This window comes from Eschscholzia californica, unplaced genomic scaffold (genome assembly GCF_041429995.1).
Source record: "Eschscholzia californica isolate CP2 unplaced genomic scaffold, dmEscCali1.0.p SCAF_1, whole genome shotgun sequence".
Classification (NCBI taxonomy): domain Eukaryota; kingdom Viridiplantae; phylum Streptophyta; class Magnoliopsida; order Ranunculales; family Papaveraceae; genus Eschscholzia; species Eschscholzia californica.
Window position 1 is genome coordinate 54671604 of NW_028238198.1, and position 25521 is coordinate 54697124.

At 37.2% G+C, this 25521-nt stretch overlaps 1 protein-coding gene across 4 annotated transcripts; it reads right to left on the reverse strand.

Annotated features, from left to right (window-relative positions):
- Window positions 1-1418: 1418 nt before the first annotated feature.
- LOC147567667 (uncharacterized) lies at window positions 1419-5697 on the reverse strand. 4 transcript variants are annotated; one of them, XM_086654284.1, is made up of 3 exons: window positions 3820-5697; window positions 2643-2798; window positions 1419-2228 (listed from the first exon to the last, which is right to left on the reverse strand). In XM_086654284.1, the coding sequence occupies exon 1, from the start codon at window positions 5242-5244 to the stop codon at window positions 3961-3963; it is 1284 nt and encodes a 427-aa protein (XP_086510410.1). In that variant the 5' UTR covers window positions 5245-5697; the 3' UTR covers window positions 1419-2228; window positions 2643-2798; window positions 3820-3960. The 4 variants fall into 4 exon arrangements, with proteins under 4 accessions (XP_086510410.1, XP_086510411.1, XP_086510414.1 ...); XM_086654285.1 differs by lacking the exon at window positions 1419-2228 and having other exon boundaries at window positions 2640-2818; XM_086654288.1 differs by lacking the exon at window positions 1419-2228 and having other exon boundaries at window positions 2642-2757.
- Between the last annotated feature and the right edge of the window lie 19824 nt (window positions 5698-25521).

Here is a 25521-nt window from a genome sequence, read left to right on the forward strand (position 1 = left end):
TAAAAAACCTAGACTGATACCATGTAAGAAAACCTCTTCAATGAACTCTTTATTTTTATTTTTATTTCATCAATACAAATTAGAGTTAATTCCTATATGGCCCCCTACTTTGTGACCAGCTTTCTTTATGGCCCCCTATTTTCTGTAAATTCAAATTTGGCCCCCTATTTTCATGTAAATGTCATAACTACCCCTCTCATTAATATAATTTTAAAATAAATTTAGTTAGTAAATATTTCTCTTCACCTCACTTCCACCTCTACCACATATGTCTCTCCACCTCACCTCTTTCTTCTCTGACGAAGGTTGCCGTCGGCGACCTTCAACATAAAAAAAAATTTAAACTCTCCTCTTTCTCTCTCTCTCAAAAAAAAAACTCCCTTCTCTCTCTCTAAATATTTAGGCGAAGGGGAGTTCCCCTTGGCCGGAAAAATTGGTTTCGAAGTGAAACCATACCTTCAAGGTCTGGTTTGAACCAGATCTGGTCTGGTGTAGTTATGGCATTTACATGAAAATAGGAGGCCAAATTTGAATTTACAGAAAATAGGGGGTCATAAAGGAAGCTGGTCACAAAGTAGGGGGCCATATAGGAATTAACTCTACAAATTATCTCCATTTATACAAGTATTAGTTGAAGGAAGAGAGAAAAACAGAAAGTCTGTTAGAAAACAGAAAAGTGAGTTAAGTAACTGTTGCTAGGTTGTTGAAGATATGGAGGTGCCTGTAGCAGTTCAGCTTATCTTGTAACTGTGTCTGCCTTTATTCATTTCAGCTGTGCTTGACTATATGTGGGTTTGACTGAGAAGTCTCCTGACTAATCATACTTGGTCAAAATTGACCTAAGTATAAAAGGCAAAGTTTTTCCCTAATTCCTCATTCAGTTCTGATTCGAAACACTAGTTTCACAAGGTCCAGGGGCCAAATTATATCAGAGTTTGTTTCTTTGGTTTCACGGCTCTCGTAACACAAACGTCAAATTCACTGTGATATGTTGAATGACATGTGGGGAGGCTCACTGAAACCCTAAGATTTTTGTTTTTCCTTTTCATGGGTAATATCCAACCGAGAAGGCAGTCATTTTGATCTGATCCCTAGTTATTCCCTTCTCTGAGATGTATTGGACCAGTTTGAGGAGCTTCCTAAATTTATTTGGAGCTTCAGAAAGTTTATTAGAAGATACAATGAGTAAAGTTTAAAAGTGTTTCGCGTACATGTCTTTCGCATTACGAACTCGCTCTCTGTGGGCCTGGGTATAGAGAGGATTAACTTTCTATGAAAATCTTATGGTTTACAAATTGTTTTCACAAAATGTCTCTGGTTAGTGAAAATTTTGTTGAGCTTTTGAACGTGTAGAAATTTGTTTTTCTTTTGTTTCCGCAGAAAATAGTAAATTGAAGGGGGAAAAAAGAGGTTCTGAATTTTGACCTATAAGTATGTTTTATAAGAAAATAAACACCAAAGAACTAGTTTCTTACTTTTTGAGGGAGATAGTAACCTGTATCAGCTCATTTTGAGTGAAATGTTGATTGTTGGTTACTAGATTGGAAGATACTTTCTTCTCAAAAAGTGAAATACCAATTGTTGGTTAGATTGGAATATATCCTCATCATAAAAGAATCATAGTAGGTTTTAGATTAGATTTCTTCAAAGGGCGCCGCGAAAGGCACCATGAGGCCGAAATGTTATTACGGTTAAGGCTATTAGCAGGCGCTCCAAATACTCGTCCGCAACCCCATCAACTGAAAATGAAAAGGACTTCTTTTTCTTCTTCTTATTTTTCCCCTTCCACCACCAAACAACCACCACACCATTATATCTCTTTCTTTCTTTCTTCTTCTTTCCTCTGTCCAATCTTTCTTCTCATTCACTCTACTGTTCCAGCAGTCCCTTTTGCCAGAATCCTCCCAAATCCCACATCAAGAAGAAGAAGGTGGTATATGGTGTGATGCCCATATACCACCTTGAATTTAGATGTTTTGTTGCAGTGTATATGCACACTCAGATCATATACCAAAAGCCGAGCAATTGTCCTAATTCTTCGATTTTAATCAATAACAGTTTAAAGTAAAGATGAGAGTTCCTCAGTGGTAACTTCAATTCACCCGTCAGTTTAAGGATGACAAAGAGCAGTCTCATGACAAGCTTCTTCCACAAAGTCTTCCCCAAAATGGCTCAAGAATTTGGCTTGCTCCCTATAATCAGCACTTCATTGTGCATAAAATTGAAGCCTAGACTGGATGAAAAATAATAAACACCTTCCATTACAATGTGGTGGTTCAAGTGTTTTGTGCGAAGTCCTTTAAGTGCGGAAAATCAGTCCGTTTCCGGAGAAAATAAAACCGTCCTCTATAGAAGGGTTAAGGTGTTAGAAACACATACGTGTGACAGCTTCAGTTCTAACATTACAGGACGTTGCAAAGAATACATTGACTAGGAAACTAGGACGACTCAAAGCATATTGACTAGGATAATCGAGCTTTAGGTTGCTTCACATTTCACTTATTATCTTCAAATATGTAGTTTATGTTGAAAAGGGTGATCTTTTCAGCATTCTGAAAGATTCGAACATAAGGTGCACATGATAATCCTGTGTCGAAGGGGTTAAACTTCAATTGAAAAAAAATATTATCGTGTTGACTAACCTGAAGGTTCTTGGCCCCGAGTAAAAGTGTATTGTGTATACACTTTCAGACAATCGTCCGGTTGGAGGATTTCATTGCATCACGAAAACATAGTATACTCGTATTGTGCGACCAGCTGAACTAAAAAGAATCAAAATTCTCCAACTTCGAGTCAAACTGAAATAAATGGAATAAATCTGCAAGACTTGAATCTTGAATGAGATTCAAATAGTACTCTTTAATAAACATAAAACTTGAACTAAACTTCATATCTGTTTGAAACATTGTTCGGAACAAATAAAGCACTAAGAATAAAACTCATCTTAGTCTCTTTCTAACACTCGATCAGCCTATCGGAACGTTTTCCTCCGTAATCACTTTCTAACTCCTAATCATCTAGATCACTTCTGTTTCAGTTAACCTGACGCAAATCTCACGGAGCTCACTGCCACAGTTGATCCGATGATTTTTCTTTCATTTTCATTCCCTAATGAAAGAGCTGGAGATCCCTACAGACACATTATTGAAAAGAGTCTCTACCGAAGTGTTATTTATTGTCTACTACGATACTTGAATCATTTAAGTTCGCTAGGGTTTGCTGAAAACAGTCCATTTTGGAAGTTCTAATTTGCATGATTGCATCCTCAACTCCATCTTGTCCAAAGTGCTAATACTACTAATTGACAATAAAAAGAGCTATATCTTCTACCACGAACTTCAAGTGTTTTAACCATCTATGGTTATTCAACAAAACCCGTCTACTTATACTATTGGACATGTTACTTCAATTGTGGTCTGTTATACTCTCATGCATTCATTTTTTTTCTTCATTTGTTTTCTGTCAGAACTTCTAAGAAAACATTCCATTACTAGAGGTATATGACGATCTTGGGGTTTCCAAGCTTAAGAAAAGTCTGTCGCATGGAAATGGACAAGTATCAAAGGCTAGTGTGAATGTGTGATGGGATGTATATAACTAGTTATGATATATAAGATTAACTTTATATCTTAGGCTATAGAGTCGGAGCTTAATGATAGTTGGAATTGCTCATGTCATGTGCAAAACAGATTAACAAAGTGAATGATCTATCATATAACTTGAAATTGCATTCATCATCACATCAATACATCTTACAACAACAAGAGGAAAAGACTAAGATTCAACGAAAAACCCATGTAAATAAAATTTCAGACTAACCAGATTAGGTAGCGTACAGAATCGAAACTCGATCATCCCTTGACCTCTTGACATCTTCTTTTTTCATTTTGTCACGAGCTTCAAATGCAACGATCCCCTTCTTCAATGAAATTACATAAATATTAATGATTAGTCGTCAAGCTACTCATCAACAATAAATTGATCATCTTGACTATCTGTCTCAACCCTATTTTCTCCATGGACAATTCCATTAACATGATGTAAATTATGTATCATTTGTGAAAGGTAGGCGTGACCAGCTCCAGTATGGTCTGTAAGTCCTGTCGAGTGACCACTCCACTGTGATAGAATTCCAAGCAGTTGATTAGTAACAGTCTGTTGATCATGAAGTATTCTCGACTGAATTTGATCCATTGTTGCTCGGTGTTGATTCAACATATCATCCATTCTTTTCTTCCAATCCAATCTTCTTTGTTCCATCCTTTGCTCCCATTCTCTCTCCATAATCAATTCTTCCTCTCTCCACCTTCTTTCTCTTTCAATACTATCATTCTCCATTACTTCCCACTCGCGAATTCTCTCTCTTCTCATCTTCTCTCTACTCCTTTCTCTCTCTTCCCTTTCTTTATTCCTCTCCTCGAACTTACGTTCACGCTCTTGTTCAAGCTCCATTCTAATTTGATCCCTCCTCCTTCTCTCTCGCTCTCTCTCGGCTTCTTGTTCTTCAAAGTGAGCTTCCCTTTCTTTCAACTGTGCCAATTGATTATTCAGAAGTCCCCACATCTTCTTACCTAATCCTTTCAATTTTTTCCTCTTCTTTCTACTTCGATAATCAATATTATTCACTTCCTCAAACTCAAAACCATTATTACCATTCTCCTTGACATGATTATTAACATTATTATGAATTTCATCCCCTTCTTCTCCATTATACTCAAACCCTAACCCTAAAACTTCATTTTCTCCTGCATCAATCCCAAATCCATCATCACCCAAATCCCCAAACCCTGAAATATCCATGGATCGACCTTGATTACTGAAATTTCTATGAGTATCACGAATACCCAAATCATTATTATTACTATTACCACAACCAGTTAGGGCAACATCACCAAAAACATCTTTGTATCTAAGAAAATTAGACCAATGAGTAAGACCCTCAACCCAATCAAATTCCTCATCTTCTAAAATTGTTTCTTCATCTTCAATCTCTTTGCTCTCAGGATTGTGAAGATGATTATTATCAGTATGAGAAATTAAAGAGATGGGTTTTTTAATTTTCTGTTTAACAAGAAGATATTGATGTCTCATGTTTTGAACTTTAGTAGAAGCATCTTTCCATGACCATTGCCATGGAAAAGAAACTGGATCTTGTAGATGATGAAGAGAATTTACCTGAGCTGCAATTGGTCTGAATTTTTTCTCGCGTGTTTTCATCTTAGCTAGGGTTCCGTTTTCTTGCATTTCTCTGTATTTTTCGATTAGGGTTATTTCTTCTTCCTCTGTCCATTTTTTCCTTTCTTGGAGGCATCATTTGAGTTGATGAAATCGAATTCAGTATTGGAACAACAAGTGAAAGAATGAGAGATAACTTGATTTATTAAGTAGTACTAAATTTTAAAGTTTCATTTCTAAGGTCTCTCAGCTGATCTCGAATAATGAATGGAATGAGAACTTACTGAATAATCATTTCGATGAAGCTACCAAGAACCTTATTAAAACTATACCGCTTAATGAAGATGGTGAAGATCAAAGGAAATGGATCCTTACAGAATCAGGTAAGTTCACGGTTAAATCTATGTATAATCATCTTTGTATCAGTATGAACTCTCCTATGACCCAGTCACCTAATTGGAATTTTATTTGGTCTATCCCTACTGTGCCTAGAATTCAAATTTTCATCTGGAAAATTTGCTCTAACGCTCTCCCGGTGAGAGCGAGAATAGGTCAATATATTGACAATAATCAGACTTGCCCCAACTGTAATGAGATTGAATCTATGGAACATGCTCTTCTACATTGCCCTTTAGCTAGAAACGTGTGGTTCTATTTCAATATCATCTCTATTAATATTACCTCTGTGTCGGAATGGATCTTCTCTTGGGAGAATTCTATAAACAATAGTAAAACGGAAAGTAACATTCATTATGCTACCATCTTATGGATAATATGGAAAACCAGATGTGACCACTGCTTCCAACATGAAATCAACTCTATCACTACTATTATAAATATGATTATAAACTTCCGGAAAACAATTCCACCTCCGGAAAACAAGAAATCTATTCCTCTACAGAATTGACAACCTCCAGAAAAGTCCTGTCTAAAAATAAATGTAGATGCTTCCTTTATAAATGTTGAATCTGTAGCAGGTACCAGTCTAATTATACACGATTCGAATTCAAAATTCATTGAAGCCCACGCAACTACTATCAGAAGTCGAACCAGTGAGGAAAGTGAAGCCATAGCTATCCTAAATGGACTGCTATGGGCAGAAGCAAAACAATATAAAACCATCATCATCGAGAGTGACAACATCAATATCATCAATCACTTAAAGAATGGCAATCAAGGAATTCAATGGCAAACCAAAATACACATCCAAAAAATCCATGAAGTTAAAAAGAGGCTGCAACAGGTCTAATTCAAACACACGATCAGGAAATGCAATGCTCCTGCAGACAAGCTAGCAAAATGGTCCAGGTTAAAGAATAGAACGAAGACTTGGCAAGTTGTTCCTTATTTTCTTGTTAATCTATATTGTAAGAATGTTTTAGTTTCTTAATATAAGAGGTACTGTTTCAACAAAAAAAAAAAAAAAAAATTTAAAGTTTCAACACAAAGAACTAGATTTTAATTTTGGACGGTTGAGATCTCTTGTTATGTATCTTCAGATAAAACTCCCCAAGTTGATGGGAGAAGAACTTCGAAGGATTGGGCAACGATTCAATCTCAACATACACTCAAGGCAGAAAGCTCATCACTACTTACCTAATCCACTTTAAGACGCAAAAGCTAGTCATCGCTCAGATAAATATCGTTCTCCCCTCTCGTTTTTCTCTTTCTTCTTGCATTTATCTTCTCTCTTCTTCTTTCTTCTTCTTAGCTTTTTGAGTCTTTATCACTCCAGAATGTCATCAGTCACCACCGGAAGTTATGAGTAGACGCTCTGGTAAGCAGCGGTTCCCGATCCCCCATGCATGTCTTGAGTATCGGAGCGATTTTCGAACCCTTTGCAGGTTTTCCCCCAGGAATCAGGAGCAGGAGCAAGGACCGGAGCTGGAGCAAGGAGCGAAAGGAGGAATCTTAATCAACTAACAGAATATTCGATCATAACGGATGTTGTCATGCATCAACTCCCTTTTTCATGCTGATATAACGGAAGTCCATTTTTCGACATCAACAGAGGCAGTAGAGAAATTCAAAATCTTTAAAAATAAAGTTGAAAATCAAATTTCTTGAAAAAATAAGATTTTGAGAAGCGATGGAGGTGGAGACTATGAATCCCCTTTCGCCGAAATTTGTGTCGAAAGTAGCATCATTCATCAGACTACTGCTCCTTGTACACCTCAACAAAATGGTGTAGCAGAGCGAAAGAATCAAACTCTGAAAGAGATGATGAATGCTTTATTACTCAGTCCTGGATTACCTCAGAACTTGTGGGGTGGGGGGGCAATATTGTCGGCCAACTACTTATTAAATAAGTTACCTCACAAGAAAACATGTAAGATCCCTTATGAGTTGTGGAACGGAAGAAAACCATTCTTTAAATTCATTAAAGTGTGGGGGTGTCTGGCCAAGGTCCTGGTGCCTTTACCTAAACAGGTCAAAACAGGACCAAGGACAATACACTGTATTTTCGTTAGATATGCAGATAACAGTAGTGCATACAAGTTTCTGGTTCACATGTCTGATATAAAAGATATACATATAAATACAATCTTAGTATCACCGGATGCCGAATTCTTTGAAAATATATTTCCATGTAAATCTAGATCAGAGGAAAAATCTCTACAAAGAGTCAGAAACGAAGAAAATACAGAAATCTCCGAAAGAGATAAAGATTTAGTAGAGGACAACTCGGAAGAGCCTCGAAAGAGTAAAAGGGCAAGGGTATAAAAAACCTTTGGTCCCGATTTTCTAACTTATATGTTAGAAAGTGAGTCCCACATATAGAGAAGTTATTTCAACTCTAGAAGCTCCTTTTTGGAAAGAGGCAGTAAACAATGAGATTGAGTCCATCACGAATAACCACACATGGGAGTTAGTAGATCTCTCGATAGGTTGCTAACCATTAGGTTGCAAATGGATCTTCAAAAAGAAATTGAAGACAAATGGATCAATCGACAAGTACAAAGCCAGGCTTGTGGCTCAAAGATTTAGACAGAGAGAAGGCCTGGATTATTTCAACACTTACTCTCCTATTACTCGAATCACGTCAATAAGCTTGCTAATTGCGATAACATGTATCCACAATCTAAAAGTACATCGGATGGATGTAAAGACAACTTTCTTGAATGGACAACTGGAAGAAGAGATCTATATGACTCAACCAGAAGGGTTTGTGGTACTCGGCTAAGAGAAGAAAGTTTGTAAGTTAGTAAAGTCGTTTTATAGTTTAAAGCAGACTCCTAAGCAGTTGCACTTGAAATTTGATCAAGCAATGTTGTTAAATGGGTTCAAAATAAATGAGTGTGACAAGTACGTCTACACTAAGGTCACTGCTAAAGGATGTGTAATCCTATGTTTGTGCGTAGATGACATGCTTATTATGGGAGATAATATAGATGTCATAAACACAACTAAACAAATATTGTCTAAGAATTTTGACATGAAAGACTTAGGGAGAGCTGAAGTCATTCTCGGAATAAAAATCTCTAGAAGTTTGTCTAGAATAAAATTATCTCAGTCTCACTACGTTGAGAAAATTCTAGAAAAATTTAGCAAGAATGATAAGAGTTTAGCTCGGATGCCGATAGATCCGACCGTGCATTTGATAAAAAATTGTGGTCAAGGAGTAAACCAGTTAAGGTACTCACAGATTATCGGAAGTCTGATGTACTTGATGAATTGTACACGTCCAGACACAGCCTATTCTATTATCAAATTGAGTAGGTTTACTAGCAATCCAAGTAAAGAACATTGGACGGCTATAGTAAGGGTACTCAGGTATTTGAGACAAACTAAAGAGTATGGGCTATTATATACCAAATATCCAGAAGTATCATAGAAATCGTCAAAGAAAACATGCATAGCCTCGATCGACAATGGACTCAGAATTCATTGCTCTGGATAAAGTAGGAGAAGAGACAGAGTGGATGCGACACTTCCTAGAGGATATTCCAATATGGACTAAGTTGGTGCATGCAATAAAAATACACTGCGATAATAAGGCAGCTATTGCAAGAGCCATAGTAAAATGTATAACGGTAAGTCACGACACATCCGTTGACGACATAACACCGTAAAGCAATTACTCTCAAAAGGAGTCATAACAGTAAATTCTGTCACATCTAAGGATAACCTAGCGGATCCATTTTCAAAAGGGTTACCTAGAGACTTAGTATGCTTCATCAAGGGGAATGGGACTTTTGTCTAAAGTAAATGAGTAAAGTCCTAACGGAAACCTAACCTATGTGACTAGAGATCCCAAGATGTAGGTTCAATGATGGGTCATGAAAATGTCCCATCTGAGTAGTTTAATTTAGCCAAGTTAGTTCGTTTCGAGTCTTTATTATAATAAAATGGTTGGTTTTTATGATTAGGTGTCTTTTGCGGAGTTAGGTGTGAAAAACGGTTAAAAATGAGAAAAAGTTACTTGAAGGGCATTTTGGTCTTTTGGACACAAGGGTATTCTGGGAAATTTGGACAAGGACAGTGACGAGTGAAAAGTAGAGTCCGAGACGAGCTCGTAGGAGAAAACGGAAGTCAATTCGGAGTCCGGAAGAGTGAGATATGCATAGTCAAAGTTGGAGTCAAACAATGGCCAATGGTAAGGGGAGCTAAGGATTGTTGTTGGGGAACTATTATGGTTGGGGAGCTGCCAAAATTAGTAAAGGGAGATGTAAATTTTGAGTTATTATTTTAAAGACCTTATAAGATTCACAATTTAAGGGACTCAAGAGTAATATATGAAAATAAACCAGAATTAAAGAAAAGAAAAAAACGGTGCCTTCTTCTTCCACTCGATCTATCTTCAAATCGTCTATCCTAATCTCTGTCCGACTTCTTTCAATCTTTTCCAGTCATCAACTACAAAATTCCGGCTAATTCTTCCCTAGTATTTTCTCTAATGAAGAAGACATCAACCAAAATCTTGTGAGTTTTTCTTCCCCTTTTAATTTCTAGGGTTTTTGTAAGTTTTATATTTAGGGTTTTAGTGAGTTTTACATCTAAGGTTTTGCTGAGAATTTGTCATAAGATGATATTAGTTGCTTGTTTGGTTTCCCCCTTTTGTTATACTTAAGATTGTTGTGTTAGCTTCAAAACTTGTTATTGCAATATGTTCTTTGATTTGGCTCTGGTACTTAGGCGTTTGGTAAGCTAAATCTTTTATCAACTACTGTAAACAAATGTAGACTACTACAACTTGTTATGCACTTAGAATTTTTATGTTTGTTTTTGCAGAACAATCGAATTGGTAAACTTTTAGATAATAGGAAAGCTTGTGGTGGCGAAGACACAAACAAACCGATAAGTCCGAAATCGAGGAACAAAATGCAAGACACCCTCGAAAGCATATATCAAGATTCTGCTGAAAGGGAAATCAAGTCTCAAACGAAGAAGATGAGGGTGATTCAATCGGTGGCGGCGATTCAAGCGATGGGGATGAATTATGAGTAAAATTGACAATAGTATAATTTGATGAATCTCTTTGTGACTGTTTTGTAAAGAGAATTGATATGATATATCTCTAATATAATCATACTATTCACCAAATTTCAGAAATGGGAAGAAACTTTAGTAATGTACCTAGTTTTTTCATTTTTTGAGGTTCTGTTATTACAATGACGAAATCATGGATATGTGGTTCCCTAGGCTGTTTTCATTTTTTTTGTGTAATTTCCCTCAACTGGGGGGAAATTTGTTAAAGAAAATATCATGAATATGTGGTTCCCTAGGGAAAACTTACTATTTTCACCTTTGTTTGCCTAATTTCCCTTAGCTGGGGGGAAATGTTTCAAAAATTTCCCCAGGGAAATATCTGAACGAACCGAATGGTTCTGCCTCTTTTTGGCAATTTGTTAAAGTTGAAGGAAGAAAGAAAAATAAAATTTAATCGAAGATATTTGTCTTGGGAATTTCTTACATCTTGAGATAGATCTTCATCTATAATAACATTGTTTGATTGAGTTGGTGGTTGTTGGTTCAATTGAAAAATATGTTATTCCTCCATTAAAGAAGCAACATCATAGATATCGTGAGACATAATAAACGTTAGTATCCAATAGAGAAGAGAGTGAACTCGTTGCTTATCAGTAATGGTTCTTGTATAACTTGATTGTGGAGAAGAAATATAGTTATTGTTATTGAAATATTTAGGGTTTAAGGAAGAATAGAAAAGAAAAATTACTATCAAACTTTTTAAAATTTTGAATTATATAATTTTTTCTAATCCATCTATATTTCATTATTTAGTTTCAGATCCAAAAAAATAGCTCCTAATACCAAATTGGTATAGGGAGCTGTAGTACAAAAAATTGATTTTGTAGTACAGCTCCCCAACAACAATCTCCAGCTCCCCTTACCAATCGCCCAAACAATGTAGACTGGTGGGACACTTTCGGGCACCATTCTGGCTGGTGGGATGCACAAACTGGACAGCAAAATGTGGTCCCCTCTTTTCCCACTTTTAAGTCCCTGAATTTACAGAAATGCCCCTCCTTTTTGTCTCACTTTATGTTCAACCAATAAGAAATCATTTCTTGAGTAGAAAGCAACCCTAACTTCCTATTTTAACCCTCTTTCTCCCATTTTCTCCCAATTAACTCCTAAAACCCTAGCCATCAACCCATCTATAAATAAATCTCTACCTCTTTCATTTCTCTCGAGACTTGCAAACCCTCTCAATCCCTCCCCTCTTAGCCTCTCTCTCTTCTTTTAGCCTCCTTTTCTCTCTACCTCTTCTAAACTAAAAACCCTAGCCTCCATTCTTTTCTTCTATTTTCTCTACCACCTTCATCTCTTCTTTCTAATTTCTTTCTACTTCTAATTTCTTCATCTAACCTTCTAATTTCTCCATAACTTCTTCTCTAAAATCTCTTCTTCTTCTATCTCTCTTCTAAATTTCTCTTCTTTCATCTTCTAAAAAGCTATTATTTGGAGTTTTGGGTAATATTCTTGGAAATATTTGGAGCTAATATTGGACATCAACATGGAGGCACAAGGAGCTATGGATCTAAATCTCATTTGGTGATTTCTTTTCATTTATCTTTTGTAATTCCATTTACTTTATAAATTCAATGAATATTACTTTAGATTCCATGAGTAGCTAATCTTGTATCTAGGGTGTAGAGGAAACCCATACTTGGGCTTATTTTGAGATATGTTATTAATTAATGAATCCTTATATTGAACTTCAATGCCTATTGATTGTCATTTCATGTTGATGCCATGATCTTTTTATCATTCATGTATTATAATTAGATATTTCATGCTTTTATTGAGTTATTAGATGAGATATGCCTTTTAGATAATGAATGATAGTTTAGAAATTTGGTTTTATATGATAGTCAATCAAACATTATTGATTTTGAATCGTGTTATTAAAGAATATTATCCGAAACCTAATTTGTTCATTAAGCTAGGTTTTGAGTTATAAACAAAAAGTGATTTGTTGATTGAATGCTTGTCTTAAGTAGTCCATTTATGTGGTGAAATCGAAACCCTAGATTCTTCTTCTCCCTTGATTTCATCCTTATTAGTCTATTAGTATTGTTTTCTTTCTTTAAGTAGTTTACAAATCAAACCAAAAATTGAAAGGAGGTTTTAATTCAAGATTTAGGTAAAATAGCTTGTCCTTTGGAACGATACTCGATCTTATTATAAATACTATAACTTGACCCCTACACTTGGGGTATAGATCTATTTTTAGGCCTATCAAGTTTTTGTAACATCCCCAAACTTAGATTTTGCTAGTCCTCGAGCAAAACAAAATAAAAGAAAAACCTAACTCACTTTCAGAGGCATCCCGGTTGCATTTAGCGTATGCAACAAGCCGTTAAACCCCTAGGTTGCCCTAGTGGACGAGTTTTGTCTCGTGAGGGTTTTCAGAGAATGTACCCACAAAATTCAAAAACATTTCAAAAATACAATAGGGTCCAAACGCACTCAAAGCCAACTAAGATGGACCAAAAATGTTTATCTCCTAGAAAATTTTGGCAAGCTAATAGGAATCAGTCAAAGTTAACAACACTATACAGACGTTAAAAATCTCTTCACTAGTAATCTAGACTCGAAGTGTACGCGACTAGCCACAATGAGAATCACTTCAGTTCCGAACAAACAGAGCCTTGATCCCTATCTTAATACATTTCGCCTCGACTTTGGCCTCACAGACATACGCTCTAAAAAATGAAATCACTCAGAAATGGTTCGCTCGTATGTGTGAGTGTGATCACTTATATAGACTCAACACATAAAAAAGGGTGAGGACAACATTTTAGAACGAATGATCTACGAAAAGGAATATAACCACTAAATGGAATGGGGAAGCTCACTTACCCTTCTCACCCACTCTACCTTCTAATAATGCTTCCTAAAGGTCAACAGATACAAGTAATGAGATGGATGGTGATGAGATCCCAAGAATGTCGACGCCTTCAATGTTAGAGAACTTCAAGCAACTTCCATACTTAGCTTTTTGCTTCGAACACTTATTTTACATAACAAACTAAAGTTCACATGAACTTTCTTTTACACAAACTTTTTTTTTTTTTTTCAAAGATTTTTCTCTTCATTTTCAATTGCAATTTTTTTTTTTTAAACAACTACAAATACCAACACTAGTATTCTCAACAATCAACTTTTCCATTTTTCGCACCTTGCTTTCACATTCTTCTTTCTTTACTCTTCATGCCTTCATTCTCGGGAGTCATATGATGGATGATGAAGTATCCGTCTTCCTAAAGTTGACACTATTATCGGGTTTCATGAACTACAAGAGTAAGGTTTATTCGCTATCCTGATGTCACTCCTAGTGGCTATGGAAGTTGAGCACACGAGATCAAATGAGCTCTTTTTATTAAAGTTGCGAGGTTGAGTAGCTCTTCACTCTACTCAGAGTCAACGCAGAAGAGTTCGCTCAAAGGTAATAGAAAGGCTCAGAAATCTCACAAGGGTTAAGTCTCCACTAATGATTAATCTAGTTCTCTCGGAACCGTCTACCCTTCACTTTCATAATACTCACATGGCTAGCACACAGACGACCTCAAGACTCGACATTCATGAAGAAACCTTTAACAACCGGATAGTACGATCAACTCGACTCTATAACTATTAACAAGCCAAAAACAACTATTAGACTCACATTTTCAGGCCAAAAATTGAAAAATTTTGAACCCTCTTGAATTTTCGAAATGAAGGACTTAGCAAAAGTTCTTCCCTATCCCCAAACTTAAACCGAACATTGTCCCCAATGTTCTGAAGACTATGCCAAAATAAAAAGAAATGAGAGGAAAGATATTACCATACTCCACTGTCCTATATCAGAAGCATGGGTTGCCTCCCAAGAAGCGCTAAGTTTATCGTCTTCAGCCGGACGATGATGAAAGAAAAAGAAAAGAAAAGTTACTGTAAACCTACTGGATTAAGGGTTGATGACTCCCCATACAATAGTAATCGGAAGATTTGAGGGTCAACCCAAAAGATGAAGTATCCAGGAAGGTTCAATCTCACGTCCATTGAATGATATGACAGTTTAAGTGAGACTTCCAATGTGAATGAGTTATCCCCAAACTTAGATGAAGCAACAATCATTAAGTTTGGCGATAAACTAAAGTTGAAAAACATTGGATAAAACGGATCCTCATAAACATGACAAATGGATTGAGAGACTATGAAAGAATACACAAGTGATTGACACGAGGTTACTTGGACTTCCGAGGGACATGGTGCATAACTATTTAAGAGGTTTGACTCACCTAGATCAACACTCAAACTCGGAGGTTCTAAAATAGCCTCATTGGCTTGTTGTATAATCACCTCCAAGTTAGGTTCTAGCTCATTTGAGTCTGACTTAGGTAAAGACTCTGAAAAACTTTCTAAAATTTCTCCTATTATGATGTCATCAGTGTCCTTAAAGAATTCTAAGGTTTCACCTGGGTCAAATGAGTCATCACTCTCTTTAGACATTCCAACTAGCCATAGTTCTTCATCTTCACCTTTAGTAAGATATCTAGATTGATCCAAAAGATTATCATGGACAAGATGAGTAAAAGGTTTAGACTCGGGAAACAAAATAGACTCAGCTTTTGGTTTCTCTGAAGGTGGTTCAAGAGTTTCCTCAGCAATGGACTCATATGATGATAGCGGCGACTCTACGGTTGGCAAAATACTATGGTCAGAAAGTAAACATGGAGTAGGATCAAACAAAGTATTTGCCTCATTTATACTACCATCCTCATCATCATAATACTCATGATATTGTGTATTGTACTCCATCTTATCGAAGGACTCATCTTCTATGATGTTGGGTTTCTTATTGAGGGACAATTCTAGATTTTCACCAATTTTTTCATTTATAGCTAATCTTTCAGCTCGTAGCTCTTGACCTTTCTGCTTAAGCTCTATATTTAACCTTACAAGACGACTATAAAGTTCGTCTAATGAAGATGATGAAGAGTCATTAGTTCGAATGTTATCCCATTGAGGTGGTTGGGACATGTTTGGTTCATAAAACTCTTCATTACATCGACTGTAGGATGAACTACTGACATATGCATAATGTGACTCATAACCTTCTTGAGGTTGACAATACTCCCTATAATTATCACCATAGACATTATCCCTCGGATTTTCAAAATAATTTTGATTGTTAAAACGTTGATAATTATTGGTATTTTGTAACTTAGGGACGCAACCTTGCTGAGGTTGATGATGATTCCAATAGTTATCAATGTTATGACTATCATTACTGGACCGGTCAAAATCATCTAGAGTAGCGTTAGTCGCCTCAAGTCTAGACATGCTCCGTAAAAGTATCTCTTGTGTTCTTAACAATGATTGTTCCTTCCGTCTCTCTTCCAATTCGTCCTCATAGAAGAATCCTTCCATTTTTTTTCTTTTTTTATTTTTTTATTTTTTTTTAAAATAAAAAGAGCAAGGAAACTACGAAGATCCTAAGGAAAACAACAAAGCAAGCAAGCTGACTCCACCAAGCAACCTAGACACAATCTAGACGTCTGGGTAGTTTTTTTCACCTAAAAATTGATCTAGACAGCTTCTACTTCTTACCAAAGCTTGAACTATGATTCTTATAAGGAGTTACTCCGTCACAGTACAACGATCAAGAATTGTGCGCTTGGATCGTTCCCTCTTCCTGGGAAAACTCCATATATTAATCAAGTTCGAGATTTGTCAAGAAGATCCTATAAGCTCGTTACCCTTTGGCCAGTTTCTAAATCAATTTTTAATTTTAAGTGAGGTTTGGGATCGCGCAATGTTGTTACCTAAATGGGCAAGAGACCGGTGATGAAATCCGACTCCTATCTTGTAATGGGTTAATGCCCTTACTAATGTGATAATTAAACTAACAGTTCGACAATCAATTAGGCAAGCAAAAACATCACAAGTACCCACTTACAGGAGATTCGTGGGTGATCTAGAAGTTACCTCTCGTTCAAGACGGGCGACGACCTTTGTAGACGACTCGGGCCACTCTTCCCGCAAGTGTGCGAACCCGAGGCTTCTTAGTTTCAGTTACAAAATTGAAAGCCCTCCAATTTAGGGTCAAAACAATAAAGTCCTTAATACAAAACAAAAAAATAAAGAAATACAAAAAAGTTTATAACACTCTCTCACCAAAATAAAATAAAATACTAAAATAACTAAAATCTAAAAAGGTCTTCTTTGATGTCCTCCTCCTTGATGCTCCTTCCCTTTAGCTCTTTTGTGAATCTACACAAAGAAAAGAAAAGCAAGTCAAACTAATCAAATGAGACAAAAAAAAACAATTCAAGATTGAAAATAAAATTAAACTTATCCCCGGCAGCGGCGCCAAAAACTTGATAGGCCTAAAAATAGATCTATTCCCCAAGTGTAGGGGTCAAGTTATAGTATTTATAATAAGATCGAGTATCGTTCCAAAGGACAAGCTATTTTACCTAAATCTTGAATTAAAACCCCCTTTCAATTTTTGGTTTGATTTGTAAACTACTTAAAGAAAGAAAACAATACTAATAGACTAATAAGGATGAAATCAAGGGAGAAGAAGAATCTAGGGTTTCGATTTCACCACACAAATGGACTACTTAAAACAAGCATTCAATCAACAAATCACTTTTTGTTTATAACTCAAAACCTAGCTTAATGAACTAATTAGGTTTCGGATAATATTCTTTAATAACACGATTCAAAATCAATAATGTTTGATTGACTCATATAAAACCAAATTTCTAAACTATCATTCATTATCTAAAAGGCATATCTCATCTAATAACTCAATAAAAGCATGAAATATCTAAGTATAATACATGAATGATAAAAAGATCATGGCATCAACATGAAATGACAATCAATAGGCATTGAAGTTCAATATAAGGATTCATTAATTAATAACATATCTCAAAATAAGCCCAAGTATGGGTTTCCTCTACACCCTAGATACAAGATTAGCTACTCATGGAATCTAAAGTAATATTCATTGAATTTATAAAGTAAATGGAATTACAAAAGATAAATGAAAAGAAATCACCAAATGAGATTTAGATCCATAGCTCCTTGTGCCTCCATGTTGATGTCCAATATTAGCTCCAAATATTTCCAAGAATATTACTCAAAACTCCAAATAATAGCTTTTTAGAAGATGAAAGAAGAGAAATTTAGAAGAGAGATAGAAGAAGAAGAGATTTTAGAGAAGAAGTTATGGAGAAATTAGAAGGTTAGAAGAAGAAATTAAAAGTAGAAAGAAATTAGAAAGAAGAGATGATTCAACGGGAAAACTGAAGTTATATACTGACTCGATCGTAACACTGAAAGAAATTTATCTCTTACCCATTCTTAGGATGAAATCAGTGTTGTCTGCATTGAGAGGTTAATCGTTAAACTTTTAATGAATCCGAACAGTTAGAACTAGATTCTAACGTGAGGTATAACAAGATACCTTAGTACGATAATGTATTGGCCAAAAACGACATTGGGCTTAACAGAGACGAAATTCGTGTTGGGCCTTCCTTCTACGCCCGCCTTCATACGACATGTGGTGTGCCCCTCTAGCAACCCAGCTAGTCTAGCAAGGAAGCCCATCGAAAGTTCCTCACTAGCAAGCCCAACATGCTTAATAGGCCCGGTCAGTCTGGCGTGCTCGCCCTAGCCCACTCTTCTAGCGTGACAACCCTAGTCTGAGGTGTCAACTCACTCAGACTCTGTATGGTCACGCCACCACGTGGCTAGCAGTTAAAGAACGAGTCACCTCAATCCCTAACATTTCGCTATACGTTGGGGTCATGGTAGAAGACCGACTCTTGCGCTACTTTAAAGGAGTATTAGGCCACTTCTACTGGTAACAAGCAGACTAAGGCGACAGTGATGCACCCGAAAAGGTTGCACACCCAAGCGGAGGTATCAAGTAGTAATCCGGCAAAGCCGGAATCGATCCAAGGATAGGAAGGTAGTTTGGATATCGAAGGGTCTTATCCCTCGGTCTAGATATTAAAAGCTAACTTAGACTAAAAAGGAAAGAAACAAAGATAATGGGGGTATTTGATCGAATAAGTAAACAAGAGAAGAAACACAAATAAAACTAACTAAGTAATATATGTAAACGGACGAGAGAGATTCGAGAGAAGTGTCGGGGGAACAAGAGTCGGGAGACGGTAAGAGTTGATTCGGGCAACAAATAAGTGAGAGAGGTGTCGAAGTCCAGGAATCCATAATGATAAACCTACGACTATGTGTAGTCCGATTTGATGTGTCGAGGTACAATCGATATTCGACTCCCAAAGTAGATGTCTCTAAGTACTATGTATATCCGGAGATCATACTTAGTCAAACAAACGTCTAAATCGGTTAATCCCGAGTCATCGAAAGTGTCGTCTAGTCGCCTAACTATGTGAAGTGCATGAAAAGACACATGAAATTATGACTTAGACTACAATCGATATCGAATACTTCGTTTCGTCTATTAACTATGCGAAGTGCTTGACAAGACACATGAAAATACGATCAAAACGATAATCGAAATAAATGAACATCAATTTATAATCAAAACATCAAATCATATTAAACATAATCACGAATTCATCACATTTCATCTCATATAATCGACACAATAAGATTAGCTAAACATGGTGATTGAATAAGAAATGGAAAGAAAATGATGAAAGAATCCCCCTTTTTCAATGTGGTTCGAGGCTAGGATCGTCAGAAAATATAAGTTTTTAGTTGCAGCCGATCTCCCCTTAGCAATTTTCTGGGTTCCCCATAGCGACCACCATCATCTTCTTCATTTAGAACACAACCTCCATTAAAGCTAAACCCTAGCTTTCTCTCTCTACAATTTCTAGTCCAAAACCAAATCAAATCACATGGGTAGCTAGCCAACAACATGGGGAGTAAAAGCCCTAAGGTTTCTGGCCGAGAAAGTTGCCGGAAACCCTAGAAAAGTCCGGCCAAAGCACTAACACAAATCCGGCCAAATCATCAAAATCCGGCCAAGAGGTGCTGTCCCGTGCTAGATCCGGCAGTCCCGAGCATGAAGATGCGTCCCGTGCCTTCGTATGAGGTTTACCGAGCATGTCCCGTGAAGTCCGAGCAGGTCCCGTGAAGTCCGAGCAGGAGGCCGTCCGAGCTGCTACTGGATGCGTCTGCAGCAGCTCCCGTGAAGAACAGCAGCTCCTGTGGAACGTGCTGCTGTTCCCGTGGAACGTGCTGCTGCTCCTTCCCGGCCGTGCAGCTGTTGTGCTTCCCGTGCCGGCGCGACTTGGCAGCTGTTGTTCCCGTGACTTGTCCGGCCAAGCTTTGGCCGGCCTTGATGATGGCCGGCCTAGCTTGGCCGGCTCCTTCTCTCTTTCCCTCTTGCTCTTTCAAAACCCTCTCTTTCAAGCTCTCTCTCTAGCAACCAAGAACACCAGCCCTAAAAGCCTTCCTCCCCCTTTCTCTCTCTTACTTGGTGAAGAAGATCATGAATAGTCCCCCTTTTGATTTCTTTTTCTCACTTGTGTATACACAACCCTAGACTTGACTTAGTCAAACTTGACTAGGCCATTTTGACTTGGACCAAAAAGGTGCCCATAGAATCTCTATTATTATCTTCCTCCTTGGGCTCTTGGGTTGGGCTTCTTTCTAAAGCAAGGGAGTGCCTTCATCGAATCGTTGTTTCAAGACCGAACCTCGGCTTCTTTCCTTCACAACTTCTCCGTCCGAACTCCAAATCGACTTCCGTTTTCACCGTCGGACTCGTCATTGACTTCACTTGTTGTTTGACTTCTGATTTTGACCAAAATACCCCTGGTGCTCTTTTCTTCCCTTTTGCCGCATAAGATGAAAATGTGATAATTCGCTCTCTTTATTCCGAATTACACGCCAAACCCCAAATAAACTACCTAGCAATAAAAACACATAAATAATTAGAAATAAAACTCAAAAAGAACTAACTAATCAAAGTTAAGTGACCTAAATGTGGCATTTTCACGCCACATCAACATCCCCAAACTTAGAATTTGCTAGTCCTCGAGCAAACAAACAAAACAAGACAATAAAGTAAACCTCACTCACTTTCGGAGGCATCCCGGTTGCATTTAGTGTATGCAACAAGCCTTTAAACCCTTAGGTTACCTCTAAAGGACGAGTTTTGTCTCGTGAGGGTTTCCAGTGAATACACCCACAAAATTCAAGATTCCAAGAGATAAAAGAGTTGAACTATCGATGCAAATAAGGTAACGATCAACAAGTGAGAGACTTAAGTGTGTCAAACATATGAATCAAACCAATAAACACAAAAACATGCTAAGAGTCTCCTCACTAATAATTTCATACTTAAGTGCAAGTGTCCCATCATCATGAGCATCATCCAAGTCTAAAGTAACAAAACTTTGTTTCCTATCATAGCACATTTCGCCTCGACTTTGGCCTCACGGTCATACGCTCTTAAACATGAAATCACTCAAAATGGAATCTAATGGTTCACTCTCATGTGTGAGCATGGAATAAAGTAAACTCAACACATACAAAAATTAAATGAGGATATCAAGTTCTAAAACGAAATGATCTCTTAGGAATGGAAACAACCACTAACGGAATGGGGAAGCTCACTCACCCTTCTCACCCACTCTACCCTCTAATAGTGTCTCCTAAAGGTAAACGGATACAAGTGATGGAATGGAAGATGATGGAATCCCGAGAATGTCGACGCCTTCAATGATAAAAGAATACTCAAACAACCTTTAAACTTGACTTTTTGCCTTGAATACTTTATTTTCATAACACTTACACAAACACAATATAACACATATAACCAAACTTTTTTTCTCTTTTTTTTTTTTTTTTTTTTTTTTTCTTTTTCTCCTTTCTTTTCCCTTTTTTTTTTTTTTTTTTTTTTTTCTTTTTCACTTTTTCTTGTATTTTTTTGCACACATATCCAAACACCAAAGTAAAAATACAACTAGTATTCTCAACAGATCACCTTTACTATCACATTTTGCTTTCGCATTCTTTCTTCTTTACTTTTCATGTCTTCATTCTCGAGAGTAGTATGATGAATGGATGGTGGAGTATCCGTTTCCCTAAAGTTTACACCATTATCGGGTTTCATGGACTACAAGAGTAAGGTTTATTCGCTATCCTGATGTCACTCCTAGTGGCTAAGGAAGTTGAGCTCATGAGATCGTCTAAGCTCTATTGAAACTTGCGAAGTTGAGTAGCTCTTCATTCTACTTGGAGTTAGCGCGGAAGAGTACACTCAAAGGCAATAAAAAGGCTCAGATATCTCACATGGGTTTAAGTCTCCACTAATGACTATTTTAGGTCACTTATAAGTGTTCCTTCTTCCTTAAGATGATACTCATATGATAAAGCACCAACACCAAAGGACTCAACATTCATGAAAAGACTAAGAGCATGCATAAGATTTATCGAGAAAGACACACATGCATCAACATACTTAATAATACCACTAGAATCGTACCAAATCTACCCAATTTTTTTTAAATTTGGTCAATTTGTTGAACCCTCTTGCCTTTTGAAATCTAAGGTCATGATGTCATGCGACCAAAAAGTCGTATCCCCATCCCCAAACTTAAAACAACATTGTCCTCAATGTTCTAAGCATATACTCACTAAAAGATAAGAGGTACAATGAGTTAAAGAGAAGAGTGGAAGGATATTACCATAGCCGGCGGAGATAGAAATTTATACTACCAAGACTTGTGTATTCGAGTTCCAAGTTGATGATAAGCCCATCGCCATCCCCAAACTTGGAACGAACCACGTCCTAAAAGTATACAAAGTGAGAAACACTCCTAACACATCAATATAAAACATAAGAATGAAGCATAAGCATGACAACATAAAAATGACCACTCACGCAGGATCACTCGATTGCATCGAACCATGCAATTAGTCATTGATTCTCTTGCTTTCACAAGAGCACGAGTTAGGTCTCGTGGAGGGTTTTCAGAGATGATACCCACAAACATCAAACCCATCTCAGTATACTAACCAATCATATAACAAAAGACGAAATATTTGGGGGTTTACCCATACGAAAGTTTTAACTGGTAAGAACTGTCTCACAATAATGTAAAGGTATGGGTTTATATGTGAGATGTCAAAAAATAAGAGGTAATCCCCAAACTTGGATGATGACAAGGCAACAAAGTTTGACATAATAACAGGGAGGACATGCATTTCACTAAAGGGATCTACGTACGTATGAGATATTGGTTTAGATGTCGAACTAAAACTTAAGGATTTGTCCATACGGCTCGGGACTAAGTCAGAAGTTTCCTTAAGTGAAGGTTCAACCAATCGTTTAAACATTATTCTCGTCTCGATATCATACGTGTCCTTAGAGAAATCTATAGCTCCGCTCAAGAGGGCATCCACATCTAGTCCATCTTTATTAGCTACACAGGTCTCAGGTAACAAACTAGTCATGTCGTTATGGTTCTTCTGAGCACTAGTAGTATTGTCCCTCTTAACTATCAATGCAAGCATATTCATATCACGAGTAGGGAACAATTGTTTATGAAAAGTGGAATGAGGTTCATCAACTAGTTCAGACTCAGATTTCGACTTTAAAACCTCGTTATGTCCATCTCCTCTCTCGGAATTTGTAAGATCCTCGGGTATGTCTACCTTCATAGGAGTATCCAATCTAATCATTTCATCACTTCCAAGAATGAAGTTGGACTTAACATTAGCACTAGGTGTATTACCCTCACCTATACCCTTGAGATCTGTTGGAGTTTGGGGTTGTGAAACCCTTTTCTCGATGTCTTTTAATTTTTCCTCCATCTCTTTAAGGGCGTGCAAGGTGTTTTGGCTAATCTGAGTTTCTGCCTCATAAAATGATTTTGAAACATCTTCAAGATTCCTCTCATGATGAGACACATAAGTGAAACCGACTAAGGGCTCTTGAAGATTCTCATAATCATTTGTAAAGACATCACTCCTCGAACCTACGTGCTTCATATGAGTGTCTACGACATTTGTGCATCCTAGTGAGAAATCTCGACAAGGAGAAATAGTAGGGCATTCACCCGATAGGTGTTCTCGACTTGCACAAATGCTACAGACACTATCAATCACCAAATCACCATCATGCATATCTATAAATTCTTTCCGAGCCATGTAGGCAATTTTATCTTCTACTTCCCCGTTCTTCTTTAAAAAGCATATGCCTCCTTTTGAGTTATGGTTTCCTTCGGCTATATCTCCGTCACTCTTAACGGGTGTGTCCCAATCTTGGACTTTCTCCGCTAAGAGGTCGAGATACTCCCAAGCCTCATTAGGACTTTTACTCATAAACTCTCCGTTGCACATCACTTCCACGAAGTGTTTCATTTTGGAGGTCAAGCCATCGTAAAAGAACCCGATGACCCTCCATATTTCATAGTTATGATGTGGACATGCGAGAAGGAGGTCTTTAAATCTCTCCCAACACCCAAAGAAGGTCTCCTCTTTGTGTTGCTCAAAATTCATAATTTCTCTTCTTAAGGTGTTGGTTCGATGGATTGGGAAAAACTTTTTCAAAAACGCCCTAGTCATCTCATCCCAACTTCTTATAGTCCTAGGCCTTAGAGAATGAAACCATATCTTTGACTTTTCTTTTAATGATAATGGAAATAGTTTGAGCTTAGCGACTTCCTCAAGTACTCCATTGATTGGGAGTATCGAGCAAATCTCATTGAACTCTCTCAAATGAAAATATGGATCTTCATTCTCTAGGCCTCGGAATATAAGAAGTAATGGAATAATCTCAGGGTCTATGTCTAAATCACACTCATTACTCGGAAATATGATGCATGAAGGTATGCTAGCCATATTAGGTTCAAGGTAGTCTCTAAGACTTCGTCGATGAACCTTATACCCATCATTCCAACTATCATTCCCATAAACATCCATTGAAGCACAAATAAAGCAAAATGCAAGCAATCACAAGTGTTCAATTCAACTACTACTATCAATAATAGACAAGATAAAAATGCACTTAAGCCGCTCAAATAGGTAAAGGTTAGGGAATGATACTAGAGGTGGTGTTTGTTACCACAATTGGATCCTTTTCCCTTTTCTTGTCTCTACCTTTTTATCCACAAACTTGTTTGCTTTCGTCCTTTAAAGCTCCTTGGATGAGTACCTCAAAGAAAACAAGAATTAAAAAGAAGCTAAAAAAACAAAGAAAATAAACGTCCAAGTAAGTAAATAACACTAAACTAATGAACAAAACACGTAAACGATATCTAAACTACTAAACCTATCCCCGGCAGCGGCGCCAAAAACTTGATGCACCCGAAAAGGTTGCACACCCAAGCGGAGGTATCAAGTAGTAATCCGGCAAAGCCGGAATCGATCCAAGGATAGGAAGGTAGTTTGGATATCGAAGGGTCTTATCCCTCGGTCTAGATATTAAAAGCTAACTTAGACTAAAAAGGAAAGAAACAAAGATAATGGGGGTATTTGATCGAATAAGTAAACAAGAAAAGAAACACAAATAAAACTAACTAAGTAATATATGTAAACGGACGAGAGAGATTCGAGAGAAGTGTCAGGGGAACAAGAGTCGGGAGACGGTAAGAGTTGATTCGGGCAACAAATAAGTGAGAGAGGTGTCGAAGTCCAGGAATCCATAATGATAAACCTACGACTATGTGTAGTCCGATTTGATGTGTCGAGGTACAATCGATATTCGACTCCCAAAGTAGATGTCTCTAAGTACTATGTATATCCGGAGATCATACTTAGTCAAACAAACGTCTAAATCGGTTAATCCCGAGTCATCGAAAGTGTCGTCTAGTCGCCTAACTATGTGAAGTGGATGAAAAGACACATGAAATTATGACTTAGACTACAATCGATATCGAATAC